The sequence below is a fragment of the Bidens hawaiensis genome, unplaced genomic scaffold, assembly GCF_021521415.1.
Source record: "Bidens hawaiensis isolate Kalapana, Puna unplaced genomic scaffold, B.hawaiensis_p1.1 tig00011072_1, whole genome shotgun sequence".
Classification (NCBI taxonomy): Eukaryota; Viridiplantae; Streptophyta; class Magnoliopsida; order Asterales; family Asteraceae; genus Bidens; species Bidens hawaiensis.
Genome location: NW_027491852.1, coordinates 284,921 through 302,220, shown reverse-complemented (window position 1 = coordinate 302,220; position 17,300 = coordinate 284,921). Strand labels below are relative to the sequence as shown.

At 38.3% G+C, this 17,300-nt stretch overlaps 1 protein-coding gene across 1 annotated transcript; it reads left to right on the top strand.

Annotated features, from left to right (window-relative positions):
• Positions 1–8,525: 8,525 nt before the first annotated feature.
• Positions 8,526–10,636, top strand: LOC143536935 (CEN-like protein 1). Its single transcript, XM_077030814.1, has 5 exons — positions 8,526–8,843; positions 8,887–9,844; positions 9,932–9,993; positions 10,108–10,148; positions 10,232–10,636. The coding sequence occupies exons 2-5, from the start codon at positions 9,485–9,487 to the stop codon at positions 10,447–10,449; spliced, it is 681 nt and encodes a 226-aa protein (XP_076886929.1). The 5' UTR covers positions 8,526–8,843; positions 8,887–9,484; the 3' UTR covers positions 10,450–10,636.
• Positions 10,637–17,300: the final 6,664 nt, after the last annotated feature.

Genomic DNA, 17,300 nt, shown 5'->3' with positions numbered 1-17,300 from the left:
TGTTTCTCACTATAGAAAGGCACACCTCTGCGAGCAATACAAGTATGTGTTGCGTGTCTTGATTCATTGCTTAGGTGGACGAAGAGGTAGATTTGATCAGTGTAGAATTATGCTAAAGTCTAAAATTGTGGCTTTGGTGCTCAACAAGTCATTTAACTTCTAAGAGATGGTGTTTTATCATTTAAAAGAGAATTGCACCACGAATACACCCAAGTTCATGATGTACCCGAGATTATCCAAATGTTGATTAATAATTTATGGCCAAATTTTCCAAAAGATCCAACTACTACTGATCATATTATTTTAGAGAATATGAATGAACATACGATGCGAAGACTTCTGACTTATAGAGGTCAGACTAAGCAGACAAGGCCAAGGTATAATAGATTGATTGGGCACTTGGCTAGTGAAGTATATCAAGCTCCACCTAATGATCGTTGGATTCACGATGATTCAGATTTAAAACGTGAAGGTGGTGAGGTGATGGTAATGATGGTGGTCAGGGTGGTGATAGTGGTGCTGTTGTACAAAAGCACAAAGCAAAGGGTAAAGAGATTGTTGTGGATAAGTCTAAGACGAAGAGACCCAGAACGGGTTCGAGTGTATTTATACAAGATCCATAGCAGGTGGTTACAAGTTCTGCTCCTGTTGTTATTCCAATTTCTACAACACCAACTATTTCTCCTACAGTAGTGTCAACTCCTCCTCTACCGGTTGTACTAGTACTCCAAGTACACCGATGATAACCTTAGTGAATTGTTGCATCGATTCCCTAATTTGCATCCATTCCCATATCCATTCTATATTCTGTTCAATCTCATGTATCTTCTACACAACAACTTTTTGCTACTGCTAGCCCGACTGTGTCTGGTTGAACAGTGTCGAGACTTATGTTACTGTTCATGTCATTTAACCAACCACAGGGTCCGATGATGCTTGTACATCCTGGTTCTACAATTTATCATTAGAGCATTAAAGGTGTCATTTGATGAATCTGATTCATTTACAAGAGAACCATATGTATGTTGATCGTCAATTTCAAGAATCGATGCAAGATTATCAGATGCAGATGATGAAGGGTCTACAGTTTTTAAACAATGAGAATCAATAGCTAAGAGCTTTGGTGGCTGCTCAGGGGGCAAAAGATAGCCAAACAAACGAGTTAATCATGCAGCTTCAATGTAAAGACGATTTGTTGAAGAAGCTTAAGGATCGGGATCACGATAATGAACCTGAAGCGGGAGGTTTTGATCAGCAACCAGGTGCCTCAACATTTGGTACAGTGCCTGCTGAAGGGGAGTCGAGTGGCAAAGAGTTGGTGGTGTACCATGACTCGACTGAAGTCCAACCATGCGTTGAAAGTAAATATGATTTTGTTCATTGACATGACCGGGGTTGTGATGAGCATGGTGAATTCTGATGAGATTTAGGAGGGCAAGTTTGTTGACCATTGTTTATCAAAGGAACAAATCGCTATATTATTGAACTTGAACAAGGAAGACGTGGATGAATTGGAGAATCGGGTAGATGTAGAAGTTGAAAATGCATATGATGTGCGAGTTGATCCAAGTGTTCCATCTGGGAATACTTGTTATGATGATGTAGAGATGGAGGATGTGACGGTCGAGGAATACCCCGATATGTATACACGTATTAACACTGATGAGGGGATTTCGTGTTTCACTACCGAGCATTATCAAAAGGCCGATGAGTGTTTGAGGAAAGAGAAAGAAAAAGAGAAGGGTAAAGAGCCAGCTGAGACAAGACAAGCTTCGGATGATATGTTCCGGTACAACGCAAAAAAGATGAACAGGTGGATAGAAACTTTGAGATATGCTCAGAAGGATGATTATATGTAGTTAAAGGCTAGGTTGTCTGCATATCAGATGAAGGAGTTTGTTACAGTGAATATAGTAAAGGGAGATATTGTATTGTGGATGTACGAGCCCAAGCTAAAGGTTTGTGTTGTTAAATGGGAGAACGGGATTCAATATTTTGAGCATTTTAATGATATTCTCTCGATGTCGCGCTGGGATGTTTGTACGTTGGCGTATAGACCTTTCATGAATTGTGGGGACAATCAACTGATTGATTGGTTCTATCGTCATCTGGTCAACGAGGTCAATCATGGTTTCAAGTTTTTCAAGCCCCGGGCGCCAACACGAAAATATGTAGATGAGATAGATCCTCGTACTGGGTGGAGAAAGTTGGTTCTAAAGATAAAACCGTCTCGCACGTTGAAGAAAGTTTCTTTAAAGACTTTACCCCCAAAGTCTTTATAAGAGCTTTAATAGGTGGTATTATGATGAGAACACTGGGTAAGCCTTGATTGTACTAGGAACAGGAAGTAAGTTAGAGTTCATTTGGATATTGGACTCGATGTGGCTGATTATAACATCCTAGGCAAATCCCACATCGGTAGTTGACAAGAATGATTCTTGGTTCATAAGTAAATATCTTGCCTCTTAAATAACCAACGTGTTTTGGGCTTAACAGTAGTGAACGAGAGGAGAGCTCCACAGTTAAGCGTGCTCAGGTGAAAGTAGTAGCAGGATGGGTAACCTCCTAGGAAGTCTCCACCTGGGCCACCAAAAACAAATCCGTGAGCTCTTCGTGGGCAAAGCGGACAATACTAGTGATGCGAGGGGCCGAATGTTATAAGTGGTATCAGAACCATTCTTGTGTCGTTCGGGATGGTGAGGCTAACCTCATCAGAGACGGTGAGTCCCCGGGGGTGTCGCGAGGTACACCTTAGGCGAATCCCACATGCTGGATTAGATGGTGGGGCAAACCTCATCGAGGACAATAAGTCCAAAGGGGGGTGTTTGTAACATCCTAGGAAAATCCCACATCGGTCGTGGACAAGAATGATCATTGGTTCATAAGTAAATATCATGCCTCTTTAATCGTCAGTGCGTTTTGGGCTTAACGGTAGTGGATAAGAGTAGAGCTCCACAGTTAAGCATGCTCGGGTGAAAGTATTAGCATTATGGATAACCTCCTGGGAAGTCCCCAACTAAGCAACCAAGAACAAACCTATGAGCTCTTCGTGGACAATGCGGACAATAATAGTGGTGCGAGGGATTGGATGTTACACTTGTCAACATGTCTTAGTCTGGCAATGACGTCTTATTCAACAATCAGATCAGATGGGCGCACAACAAAGATAATGAGTTGGCTATGCAATTCCAACGGATCGTTCGTGTTTGTCATGCTTTTGGAATTCATAGTTGTGCCGACTGAAAGATCAACCGATATAGGATGTGAAGAACGACAAAGCTCGAGACAAGGGGGAGTTTGTTTATACATCAGAAGTCGTCTCGTTCTTTGTGTATCTTATGTTGTAATAGTTTGAATGTATATGGGTTAGTTATGATAATAATGTATAGTTCATTCTCTAGGAATGTTAGCGAATGAACAGTTTTGGTCCTCATTCGTTAGGGAATGTTAACGAATGAGTGGAATAACGTATTAGGCCATTCGCTAAGTGATGTTTAGCGAATGGCATGGCGAATGTGGATAATTCGCTATGCATGTATAGCGAATGAATCACCATCTCTATATATACCCCTGTAAATTATTCATAATTAAGAGTTCCGGTTTATTATTGATTTCCCTCTCGTTACTCTATACAAATTTCCTCTTAACACACAGTTATACCTAATCATAATCAAACGATCGTATCACAAGACTAGATCATACCATGTCATATCATGATGATCATGCACCATGTATTCTCAGTTTGTTACCTCGGACTTGTAATACTATAATAACTTTCTATAATTATCTAGATCAACGATCAAGCTTCAGACCTTTAGTCTGTTTTGCATAGCTTTAACCTTGATAAATCATTTATTTGGATAAAACATTTAGACTTTTAGTCTTTCTTTTCAGTTACCAATTATGTGTTATGTTTCTTCTTCATGAAGAAACGTCTATGTTAGGTTTCTTCTTCAAGAAGAAACTTCAGCTTGACCATGCCCCTTGTATATAATATTTTATGTTTCTTAGTCTTAGAGAAACATTATTTTGGATATAACCTTTGCATATAAAAAACTATGTCCATACTTAAATTTGATCAAGATCTAGGCTTTACCTACTAGGGGCTAATTCATATTAGTAAAATAACTTAAGTAGAATCCCTACCTTATACGGGTACTTGGAGTTGGACGCCTAAGGTTGAACGAGCAACACTTCTATTCTACGCCGCGTACTGGAGCTTAAAACTTGGGAACTTTGGAAATTCGGCATGATTCTCAAGGTTAGATGTGTGTAAATAAAGATGTATTGTGGGATGCAAGTTGTAGAGCCGGCCTCCCCTTTAATAGGAAAATTTTGGCACCCATCGCATATCGCGATGGGCTGTTCGAGTGGCCATCGCGTAGCACGATGACTCAACATCTTCGGCTGTTTCCATATGGCGACATGTGGTTTCTCATGTTGTGCCACGTTTGACACGTGGTTCGAGACGTGTCTCCGGTTACTTAATGTGGACATCACATATCACGATGATCCAAGGAGTATGGTCATTGCGTAGCACGACACCGTTCTTTTCTTGGCTAGTGTGAGTGGCCATCGCGTATCACGATGGGTTTATTCTTAGCCCGACGCGTAGTTCAATTAGTCTGAAAATTATATTTTTCATTTTTAGTCCTTTATCTTTCATAACTTGACAAACATGGCCTGAAAGTTTCGAGACACGTTGCAGATATCTTCTTTCTTAGGTAGCATTGTTTTATTTAAATCTCTTAGTAAACATAGAACCCACGATATCTACAAAGTCAAGCCGAGAGTCACCCATCCCCGAGCATTTCATCCCTATTAATTGTTAAACAAATGTTGAACACGTAAACGTAGAAATGAAGAAGATTAAGGGGGTGTTTGTTTTTTCATAAAAGGTCTTCTTGACCTCTTCTGTCTGCGCCGCGCAGACCACGCGCAGACGTTTAGGTCTGCAGTGGGTTTGTTTTTCAGAAGACCTTTCATTAAAAATGGTCTGCGCGGCCTCTTCCTGGGTACAGACTTGGACCAACTACTTCTAACATCTACATCATCTTCCCATCTCATCTTCCTCTCCGATTCATCTCATCTTCATCTCTGATTTATTTCCTCAAGCCCTACCAACTCCAAACACCCTCTCCTCCACTGTCACACCCCTGTCGTCGGCCATCCCTGCCTCTGTTGACCACCTCCGTGCCTCCGCCACCACACCCTGTCACATCCAGGTGTGATCAACATGACCACCAATTTTCCGATTGGTTCAATACTAATGCATCTCCTTCTTTCTACATTCTCCCCTCAATATTATTATATGCATACTATATGTAGCTGCAAACCCCTGTTCATATGTTCTTGAAAAAAAAAACCCAAACTTTATCTATTCTAGTTAGGGATTTTGTCAATTTCACTTGTCAAGTTCTAATCTCTTTTGAAGAAGATTACAACCCATATCTTTATTTTCGTTTTTGTAGATACGGCTTATCCTAGTAAGTTTTATGGACCCACTGGACCAGAAGCTTCTCAAGCTCAAGCATTTACTTTTCTAGTTAGAGGCCAACGTCTTGGAGCTAACGTGGGATCCGCTCAAGGGCCTACCGGCTCGAATATGAGCCTCCTATAGAAGATGAAAGAAGATAGACAAGAAATCAAAGACAAAGCTTTTTCAAGACAAGAATCAGCATCTATCTAATGAATTAAACGGTTCCGAGAAAAAAAAAGGGAACGAGATCGCAATGAGATTTTCATAAGATGAATTAAAAGATAATAATAATAATAATAATAATAATAATAATAATAGAAATCTGCATTTTGTCTCCCTGGTTTATATCGTCGTTCGACGGGTTAACCACTGAAAAAGATTTTGCGAAATATGGACCACTGTGAAATTTTAGCGGGTCAATCTGTACCCAACCGTTAAATATTTTCGTTAAAGACTGTTGAGATGGAGGGTGTTTTGTTCTTTTTACAAATGAACTTGGCGATAAAAATGTGTCATTCTGTTTATTATTTTTTTAAAAGCTTGGAAAACCAGGTTGACGCTAAAAATGGCAGTCCGACCACCCGGTATTTTTTTTCCCTGCTTCCCCCGTAAGATATCTTCCTACTTCCTCTTCTTTTCCTTTCTTCCATACCCATATCAACTTCTCCTTTTTCCTCAACACTCCTTCTTCATATATATATACCCACCCACAGTCGCCATCTTCCATCCTCAACACAACACTTCATCCTCCATCTTCATCCAAGACCCGAACCCGTAGCCCCTCCACCATGTCTCCGGCTCCCCGTCTCCGGCACCCGCTCCCCATCTCCGGCTCCCGTGTCTCCGGCTCCCGCTCCCCGTCTCCGGCTCCGTCAAGATGCTTCTAATAGTCAACGTGAACTTCAATAGGGCTCTTTTAGGAGTCCCAATCGATATCAATCTCCGGATAGAGCTCCGGATCCGAGAGATTACGTGTTGGTTTTGGTCAACTTAGCCGGCCATAACCAAATCAACTTCCACCGTACGTGGAATTTTGGGCCGCGTCTCTGGATGCTACCCTTATAAAATCCTGAAGTTTATAATTCGGGTGAATAATTAATTATAATTATAAGTATGTTATGTATGTGAAATCCCGAAGTTTATAATTCAGGTGTTTTGATATATGTATTTTGTGTTCGTGTTATATATATAAAAAAATGTTTGTGTTCATTGTGTTCGGGTTGGCTTCGGGTGGTTGGGTTCGGGTGGTTGGGTTGGGTTCGGGTGGTTGGGTTGGGTTCAGGTGCTTGGGTTGGGTTCGGGTGCTTTGGTTCGGGTGCTTGGGTTCAGGCTGTTTCGTCGTTTTCGGACGAAAATTTTTCTAAAAAAGGGGGCGTTTCGTCGTTTTCGGACGAAAAGTTTACTAAAAAACGGGCGTTTCGTCGTTTTCGGACGAAAAGTTTACTAAAAAACGACCCGTTTCGTCGTTTTCGGGCGAAAACTTTACTAAAAACGGGCCGTTTCGTCGTTTTCGAACGAAAACTTTAATAAAAACGAGTCGTTACATTTTTTACAAAAACATGTTTTAAAAAAACGTTTAAAAAATACGATGATTATATATATAATATATATTACATAATTATAAGTATATTACATAATTAAAGTTTAAATTCAAATGGTGAATATATATTACATATTGTATAGATTTGTTAAATGTTAGTTTAGTTCAACTGGTTGGTCTTGTGGGTTTTTAAACTAGGGGTCGGGGGTTCGAACACCACCCTTTACACGAAATTTGGAAGTTAGTTTTAGGATTAATTATAGGCTCAGGGGTAAAACGGTCATTTCAACGTTTTTTGTCAGTCAACTCACGGTCAATTGACGGCAAGGAGACAGATTGACCCGCCAAAATTTCATAGTGGTCCATATTTCGCAAAATCTTTTTCAGTGGTTATCCCGTCGAACGACGATATAAACCAGGAAGACAAAATTCATCATTTTTGTCTTCGCCGTCATCTGTAACAATAGAACCCTATAATGTGTTCATTTTTTTATCCAAACTGGATAACTTTTCATTTGATTCGGCCCGAATCAGTTGAATTTGGATGGGTATTCTTCGATTTTGTCGAATGGTCATCCGATAAAATGGGCGTTTATGAGAAGTTTGGTGATGATTATGAGGTTGGTTTCTTGAATTGTTGATATTTAAATTGATGTAATGAGGTTGAAAATTGATGGAATTTGTGTTTGACTAGTTTTAGGTGTTGTGACTGTCTATAGCATGGTGAAGATTCTAGTATTCTGTTGGTTGAAGAATATATTTTAACATGTAGGTTAGATGTTTTGATTGTTGTATAGTTTAAGCACTTATTATGATAGCTAAATAATAGTTTAATCTTTGTGTGTATGTTTTAATTTTTAATTGTTTATTTTAGCAGTCTGCAGACGTTAAAAACACTCTTTTTTTTTGCAGACTGTAGAGGTTTGGTCCACATCTTCTGCTACAGATGTCTGCAGATGTGGTCCGCAGACTGCAGACATTTTACCTCTTAAAAAACAAACAGCACCTAACTGAAGTTATGGATCGAAGCATGGGTATCCAAAGGCCTTCAAATGTGGCATGCCCCATGTATACGTACACTTTATGGCTATTTCATATCAATCACATTCCAACACAAAATGTAACATCCCAAATTATTTAAATTTAGGATATAAAGATAAAATCATTAAGTAAAATGGTGAAATATGTGGTGTGTCATGTACAAATAAATAAATTTATAAGTTTTTTAGCAAATATTGGTAGTATAGGGGCTAAGTTGAAATTTACACAAGATTAACTAATTAGGAGGAGTCAAACCTTGCATTTTGGTCAAAACAAAATGGTGTATTTGTGTGCATTAGTGTCGACGGGAGTGAAAGAAAGAAGAGAGTAAAGATCAAAACTGATCAAGATGTGATGGAGAAATCAAAATGGTTCTTAGTATTTTTCGTCCTTAATTGAAAACCTCATGTGGTAAATGAACAATCTTTACGAAATGGTTAAAAATGAACTACAATAATTTATATTTTTGAGATACTTGTTTTGGTATTAAGCTACATTAAATCACTTACCATTTGCTACTGATGTTAAAGTAAATATTTTCAGTTATCTCACGCCAAGGGGATGTTAAATTGGATCAAGCCTCGGTTGGGTCGAGTAAATCAAAATGATTGAAATGATCGAGTCTTCGGGACGAATTGTACGAGTGAAGATACTAATGAGTCGAAACAACATATTGAAGGAGAACAAAATTATCATATTAAAGAGTATTTGACAAGTTGTTTCGGAAAGAAAAAGTATGTTGGCTTAAAGTATGAATTTATTATGGTTTATTATCAATTTTAGGTTATTTTTGGACTTTAGCTTTAGATCAGCACCCACATAAGAGGAAAGAGACAATCATGAATCATCCTATAAGCTTTAAGCCTTGATTGCATTCCCAAGTGTTCATAGGTCCCTTAATGACAGGAGCACCTATGATAAAAGGGTTAATTTTGTTCCGGGTACATTGTATTTGTACCTAATTTGTTCTATGATATGCTTGTACGTGTCACATGTCGAATACTTTGTTAATTAACAAACAGTTCACCACACTAAAAGAGTTATGCCCTCTTTTTGGCTTGCTATAAATATTGTATTTAAGTTTAAAGCAGCCTCCAGATAAACAAAAATTGGCACTAATGATGGATGGGAAATATTGGGAACATTCTCTATCTAGAAAACACTTTCTAGCATACCCAAAATGATTTATAAATTTCCTTAAATGCAACGCATAAGCTAAATTCTGCAACATTATAGATTATTCTAAACAAAGAAGTGGAAGCTAGGGAAGAAAAAAAGCAATCTTTATATCGATTCTTGAGTAACCAATAAGCTTTAGGCATGTATACTTTCCTAAAATATAAAGAAGGGTATGATTAAAGAACTTTAAATAGGATCTCTTTTACAAGCACTTGGAGAGAACTTTCCAAATTTGGTAAAACTTTATGCTGCTGAATCTCTTCAGTCTTTTTAAGACCACCATATTTCTGTCTTTGTCTAATACATACATACTTCTCTATAAAAAGGCTCATAGGCATCAAATACAACTCATACATTTTCACATTGCTAGGGTCTCAAGAACTCCATCAATCGGTCTCATCATCATGTCCAGAATGGCTGAACCACTTTCCGTAGGAAGAGTGATAGGAGAGGTGGTGGACAAATTTACACCTAGTGTTAAGTTGAATGTAACCTACAATCTCAATAAGACTGTCTTTAACGGACATGAGCTCATGCCGAATCTCATTACCACGAAACCTCGTGTTGATATTGGCGGTGAAGACATGAGATCTGCATATACCCTTGTAATCCTCTTGATCTCTTGTATTCATACATGTTTATATATTTATATCTGTGTGTGTTAACTTCGTTTTAATTATTTCGACTTGAAGATCATGACTGATCCAGATGTTCCAGGCCCAAGTGATCCTTACTTAAGAGAACATCTCCACTGGTGAGATTACTAGACTATTGTTTACAGTTTTCTTATATGGTTATTATATTATTCAAAGTACCATATAACTATAACTTAATACGAACAAATTTTGGACCCCATTTAATGTTACAGGATCGTTACAGACATTCCTGGTACCACCGACGCATCTTTTGGTATGTACACTTAATCATATGCATGAACCACGTTATTTTTCGTTTTATGCATTCCATGCATCAACTGAATTTCACATACGCAGGGAGGGAGATTGTAAGCTATGAGGCACCAAAGCCGGTAATTGGGATTCATCGATATGTGTTCTTACTGTTCAAGCAGAAAACAAGAAAATCGGTGAGTCCACCGACTTCCAGAGACCGGTTCAACACTCGTAACTTTAGTCAAGAACATGGGCTAGGGTTACCCGTTGCTGCGGTATATTTCAATGCTCAAAGAGAAAATGCCGCCCGTCGAAGATGATTACACATACGTATTGTATTTGAGGTATCTCAAACGATATTCATAGTATGAATTAATGTCTCGGTTATTATTATGCATAATGCATATATGCAAACTTCAATAATAAAGAAGAAAGGAAGGGATAATGTAAAATAAAGCAATAAAACTTTGATTTTGTGTATGTATCTGATTCACATTTGAAGTATTATTATTATTAGGTTTGCAATCTCTAATAAGCGAACGCAATATGCTAGTGATATTATGTTGGCTTGTTTAAATATATATCTGTTAACGAATTATATGATAGAGTAAATAACTTGAATTTGAAATTAAGATTGAATATTATAACGGGAGAACTTATATTCAAGATGACATTAATGTCCATAATATCACATTCAAATTTGTAGTAGCAATATTAATTTACCAGACAACACACGAACGCCTGATTCAAAGACAACATAATCAAGATGACATACGAACGCCTGATTCAAAGGCGCTCTGATAGGCATGGGAATGATAAGAACAGAAACATGCTAGGTTTTATTAGAAACAAAATGATAGTGGCCCGATTCGAGAGGGGCGGTCTCCGATTACAAGAACAAGACAAACTTAAACAACTTGAATGAATGAAAAGATGATAAACAAGCCTGCAATTTATACTAGCAGATCCCTAAAAGTAAGTGTAGTAATCTGCTCCTTAATTTCCGGGATGACGATTGATTTGATTTGATTGAGTAAATTCAGCCGGTTTACCATTAATAGTTTTAACCGAGTGAATTAAGTCAATTTCCCATAAATAGAATCCAGCTGTCCCATATTGCCAGCTGTGACTCTATCATTACTTCCCCCCCGGTAAAACGACTTGTCCTCAAATCGCTTAGACGAAAACCTCAAAAGGTTGGATGGCGAGGTGGTGGCAGACAGCAGAATTTTGAGCTTCCAGTTGTAGTTCCTGCAGCTTATGTTCTTGACCATCGACAGTGAATATCATAAAAGTTTTTAGCCCAATTTGCTTGAACCGTGTTTAGAGTAACCAACCATTTAATGCCTAGTACCATATCAGCACCTCCTAGGGCGAATGGATAGAAGTCTTGTGTGATGGTAAGGCCCGACAATTTCAACAAGACATCTTTGCACATCCGGTTGCAACGGATGACATCTCCATTTCCTATTTGGACACCAAAGCGTGTGATGAGCTGTGAGATTATTTGCAGGTCGTTTACCAGCTGATCCGAAATAAAATTATGGGCCGACCCGCTATCAATCAACACTTGCACCTCGGTTGTACCTATAACTCCTTGAAGCTTCATTGTAGTTGATGTAGCTTGACCAAAAAGAGCGTGAAGGCTGATCTCAGCCGTTTCACCTAAGCTATTCTGCTCGTTTGAGACTATTGTTTCATCTCCTACATCAGCAATCTCTAAGAGTTTGAGAGTTCCCAACTTACTGCGATGTCCAGGACTGAATTTCTCCCCACATCGAAAGCACAATCCTCTTGTTAATCGGGTCTGTTTCTCTTCTTCAGAAATGCGAGGGGCAACGTATGAACCGGTCTCGGTTGGTAAATTGGTGGCTGACGAAGTCACAACCGATGAAGAGGTTTTGGCAGTAGTAATCAGTTTCGAATTCTGCCCGAATCGGTTGGAATCTGCCTTTGATTCGAATTCTAATGCTAAACTCATAGCACTATAGACTGTACGGGGTTTGTGGATTCAAACATCCGCCCTTAATTCTTCCTTCAACCCGTTTAGGAATGCTCCCAACAGGCAATGTTCGGGCCAGTTTGAAACCCGAGAAGATCGTTTTGCAAACTCCTGCCTATATTCTTGGACCGATCCAGTTTGTTTGATGTTACAAAGGAACTCATCCGGGTTTTCGAACTCCGCGGGTCCAAAATTTTTGGTAAAAGCTTGGACCAATTCTTCCCAAAAAGTGATTGGCTGATCGTTATTAAGCCAAGAATAGAGGTCCAAAGAATCACCCTCTAAATGCATTGAAGCTATCTCAGCCTTCTCTTCCTCGAGTATTTGATAATACCTAAAATATTTTTCAGCCTTCAACACCCACCCACGCGGATCTCCTCCGCTAAAAACCGGGAATTCGATTTTGTTATAGGGTCTATATGATCTTCGACCCCTCCAAGAGTTTTCCCCTTCATCATACTGCTCGGACCTTCCATCATCATAGCGGCTAAATCGACTGTGTGGTTTCGGTTTAGGATTGGCTTTGGATTTGAGCGCCATCTTCCAAGCTTTCAAATGACTCCAATCGTGAGGCAATGGCTGCAAGTTGTGCAGCCATTGAATCATTATTAGAACCCCCTTCTGGTGGGGTATTGTTGCTCCGAGTCTGCACCATTTTTCCCGGTAATGGAACCAAATGATAGGCACGGGATTGATAAGAACAGAAACAGGCTAGTATTTATTTGATTTGATTGAGTAAATTCAGCCGGTTTACCATTAATGGTTTAACCGAGTGAATTAAGTCAATTTCCCATAAATAGAATCCAGCTGTGACTCTATCACGCTCTCTTGTGAATTGAACATGTTTTGATACATTCGTTTTCGTCTTTTTCTTCCATTGCATGTAAGATAACGAAGCTTGCAACCGAGAAAAATTGAGTTAGACATATTCATATCGTGTGTATATGTGTGGACTGAGGGTGTGAATTGAAAAGAACAATATTTCTTTCGATTGCTTACTACATGTGTCCCGGAAACAATGAGTAAACATGAATCTTGAGGCCACCCTAGATGGGTGTGAATTAAAAGAACAATCTTTTTGCAGAACATAAACAACCCATAGTTATTATTGTTAGTTAGAAAAGAATCAATAAGTGTTGATGTATTGATCTCAAAACTTCCTTTGGAACCACCTGCACTCTGAAGGATGTCAAATTCAGTTCAAGCTCCTGAAGAGAATGCTAATCTTAGTTGGGCAATTAGACTATTAGGGATATGATGTTCTGTTTGCTTGTGCACAGTAGAAGGTAGTTAAAAGGAATATGGTGATTGTTTTTGGTAAATAGAATGGTCAACCTACAGTCCAAAAGAGTTAGTGCTCGAGACGAAACTCCAGTTTTGAAGAAAGAAAACGTAGGTTCTGTGAATCTCGTATGCAGAAGAATGTTTCCATTACAGGCTCAGATAAAGTACCTAAAGCAAATTTGGAGATTTAGAAAAGGACAGACTAGAAAAAGCGCTGATGGGTTCAGAAAGATCAGTAAATTGTGGAAGTAGATTGAAGAGTTTCGCAACAGTGGAAGCACAAATGCACAATGATATAAGACGATTCCTGTTACAACTCCAGGTCTATATAGTGGGTCAAAAGAACCAGTACACTGCATAGAAAGTCTCCCTAGTTGATCACTTGCTTATTATGGAGACCAAAGGATTCCAATATTGTTCATAAACCACCAGAGTGACATATTTGTTAAAGTTGGACCAGACACCGGTAAATAAGGTTGTGTGGCATATGAGCTAAGGTTCGGTGTACGTAGTTTTAACTGGCCTTCAGGAATATTGATGCAATGGCGGATGCAACTAGTGAAGAAGGGAGACTGATCAAGAAGTACATGCGGAGTGCAGATACAATGTTCAAGCCTCCTAGTGGGAGATTTTTGGGTGTATGTAAGCTTGAGACTAGGGCAGCCAGCCCTAAGTAGAGGCATAGAAGGTCAGCAGGCCCTTGCCCCTTTGTTGTCTCGGTGCTATTTTTACGGATTTCTTGTTTAGAAAACTGTTAACCCTGTGTATATATATAGGCAAATGTAGTCTTTAATTATTATCACCTCAGAATTACAATCTGTCTAGTTTTAGTCCGAGTTAGGTCGATCAGATTACACCGAACCACATTCTCTCTCGTGCTATTTACTTTCTACTGTTATTATTTTGAGTTGTGTGTATGTTCATGTGTATGCGTGTGACGTCTGATCAGTTCCAAAGCAACCAGAAATCAACCACCAGTCAGCACCATCGCTGACAGCCCTTGGCCCTTGAAATCGTTGCTAGGAACAGTAACAACCGCTATTGTTGGTGTGGTTTATGTTTTCATCTTTTTCTAACGACCTTGATACCTGCACAGATCCGTTGTTACGACTGATCTTTAGTCTAAAGTTTTATATCATTTGTTTGCTTTTAGCGTAACTCATACTTTTAACTCGCTTGCTCTCAAAAACTATGAAAATAAGAAAAATTGAAAAAAAAAAAAAAATAAACACTACTACAAAAACAGTCCCTTTGAAGCGGTTTTCTAATGTGTTAAAAGCGGTTCTGAACCGCTTTTTATGGTGTCGCTGTTATTCATACACAAACTCAGGTTTACAGGGTGGTAATCTTTGAAGCGGTTCCCTTTTTAAATTAATATATATTAAAATGTTTGGATGTTTACAGCGGTTTCAGTAATTAATTAAAACCCAGCAACATAAATATATATTATAATAATGAAATGAAAATCAAGCTTTATATTATTATAATATTGAAATGAAAATCAAGCTTTATAGTTTATAGTATGCTTTATAGCTAAAAGTATGCAGCTTTATACCAAAAATTATAAATCATTCAACAACATCAACATATAAATTATCTTTTAATCATCAATATTCCAAATTCTATAACAAAATACAAATTATTCAGAAGTAACAACAATATCAAAATACATAAAAATCATTTGGCCCTTACAAACAATCTATAAAAAAAAGTTTCAGCATTATCTCATAATCAAATCATCGAGCTCCGTCAGTGTAGCCACTATCAAATCTTGCCAAATCTAAAAAAAATAAATAAATACAAGTTAGAATAACCCGAACAACCCAAAATAACCCGAACTAACCACAACCTTAAATATAAGAACCCGTACAAACCACAACCTTCATATTATGGATTTACCGACACGAGTTGAGGTCATAGGGTAGAAAAGTTGTCCTTCAAGCCTCTATATCCAGTGTGTCCTGCATGTGTCGACGTGGTCTGTTTGTGCGTTTCCAATTTGTTTTGCTTTTTCATGTTTTTCGTATGCAGAAATCAACAAACAATAACTAATGTTAAAAAGCAAAGCAATAAAAATAATAATAAACAATTAAGACTCGAGCTCGAAACAACTCGACTTGTTTGAGCTTTTTATCAATCCAAGCTCGAGTACCTTGCAATCGCCACGACTCGTTTGCACTTATATTCCTAACTGTTGTTCTTCCTACAAAAGTTGAATTTCAAAACTCTTACAATCTAAATCAAGCTCCATATTCAACTAAAATTCAAACACAAGCTTTGAGCTTCTCTATAGATAACAGAAACACTCACACATGACCAATGTTATTATTATTATTATTAAAACCGAATCGAAGATTAACATTCGAACCAATAGTCTTATTGGTTTCACTGGTTCAGACCGATCAAATTGATCAAACCGGATTCATGAACAAGTTAAACTGCAAACAAGCTGAATAAATCAATCGGTGAACTCTAAATTATATTTCTATTCACTAATTAAAGAGTGTTCATATTCATCAAATTAGTGTCCATGGATTATGTAAATTTTTGTTTTATGAATAAACTATTACATTAAATTTATTAAAACAAAATTAGTAAACAAATATGAATGTGGGAAATCCTAATAGCAAATGAATTATCCGTTAAGTTTTAGATTCCAGCATCACATCATAATATCATATTATTAACATTGAGAGACCGTACCTTTGTTGATTGAGATCCGAGGTCGGGAACTGTCTGCAGACAGTAAATTAGGTTTTACTTCACCAGTTTGCCATCATTGAGCTCGGTCTGAGGCGTGGACTAGGGCTAAAATAGGTGAGGCAACAGATTATTTGTTAAGGTCTTTGCTTCTCATTCAAACCTAATGTATCTTTGCTTCCGAACATGAGAGAAATTAGGGCTGAAATAAACCTCTAACCTAATGCGTCGTGCGACAGTGGATAGAAGCTAGGAGAAATCGAAGACTAAAGTGTGATTCACCGCCAACTGACGGGCCGTCTTTTGGAGGTCTAAAATCGTGATAGTTTTGAGGGAAAGGGAAAATAATGGGAGATTGATTATATGAAAATTTAAAACTGGGAGGGAATGGAATATTAGAGGGAAATTAGAAACAAGTGATTATTATTATTTTTTTTTAAACGACCAACTAACTAACGTCAAGTACTCCGAACGTGGCCCTCATTGGCTAAAGGTAGCCTGATTCGGCCACAAGTCCGGACGAACGGAGCCCCTAGCGGTCCACCTATTGAGGGATTCCCCGGATATAAACCCGACCTCCACCCCAGTCAAACGACACGATAGGGAGGAGCCGGTAAAACCGGGTGAGATCAGGACTCGAACCCTGGCAAGCCTGGGTCATCCTTTATATCTCCCATATAAATTGGTGATAATGAGGTTTGAACCCCCTACCTCTCACTAGTAAAGTGAGTGTTCTACCATTGAGCCACGACCAATTTATATAAATAAGTGTTAATTTTGGTTTATAAAAAGTGAACTATTTTATTTTTAAAATATTTTAAAATTATAAACGTCTTTGTAAATAATTAAATATACCCCACTTGTGCTTAGGAATGGCAATGGATCAGATTTGGGACAGGTTTGGGTAATCTTAAACCGGATTTAAGTAATCCTAAACCCATAGAGACTCAAGTTTATTCCTTACTTGTGTCACTTTTGGTGTATATTGACAATGGAATATTTGAGCTAGGCCTTGTGAGGTTATAGTTTGAATCATGAGCCCACCCGGGTTTTAGTCTCACCGTGTGTTACGCAAGAGAGTTCTACTCTTGTGGTGTCACAACGACTGTCAAGTGGCAGGCGGTGGTATGAAATCTGCAGGTCAGATCAAACAACTAAGTTCTTGAATTAATCTCACTTACTAGC

Excerpts from the sequence above, each read along its gene's own strand:
- LOC143536935 (XM_077030814.1), top strand. The coding sequence starts at position 9,485 with ATGCTGCTGAATCTCTTCAGTCTTTTTAAGACCACCATATTTCTGTCT. Across the intron at positions 9,845-9,931 it reads TGAGATCTGCATATACCCTT|ATCATGACTGATCCAGATGT; the intron begins GTAATCCTCTTG and ends TTCGACTTGAAG. Across the intron at positions 10,149-10,231 it reads TACCACCGACGCATCTTTTG|GGAGGGAGATTGTAAGCTAT; the intron begins GTATGTACACTT and ends TCACATACGCAG.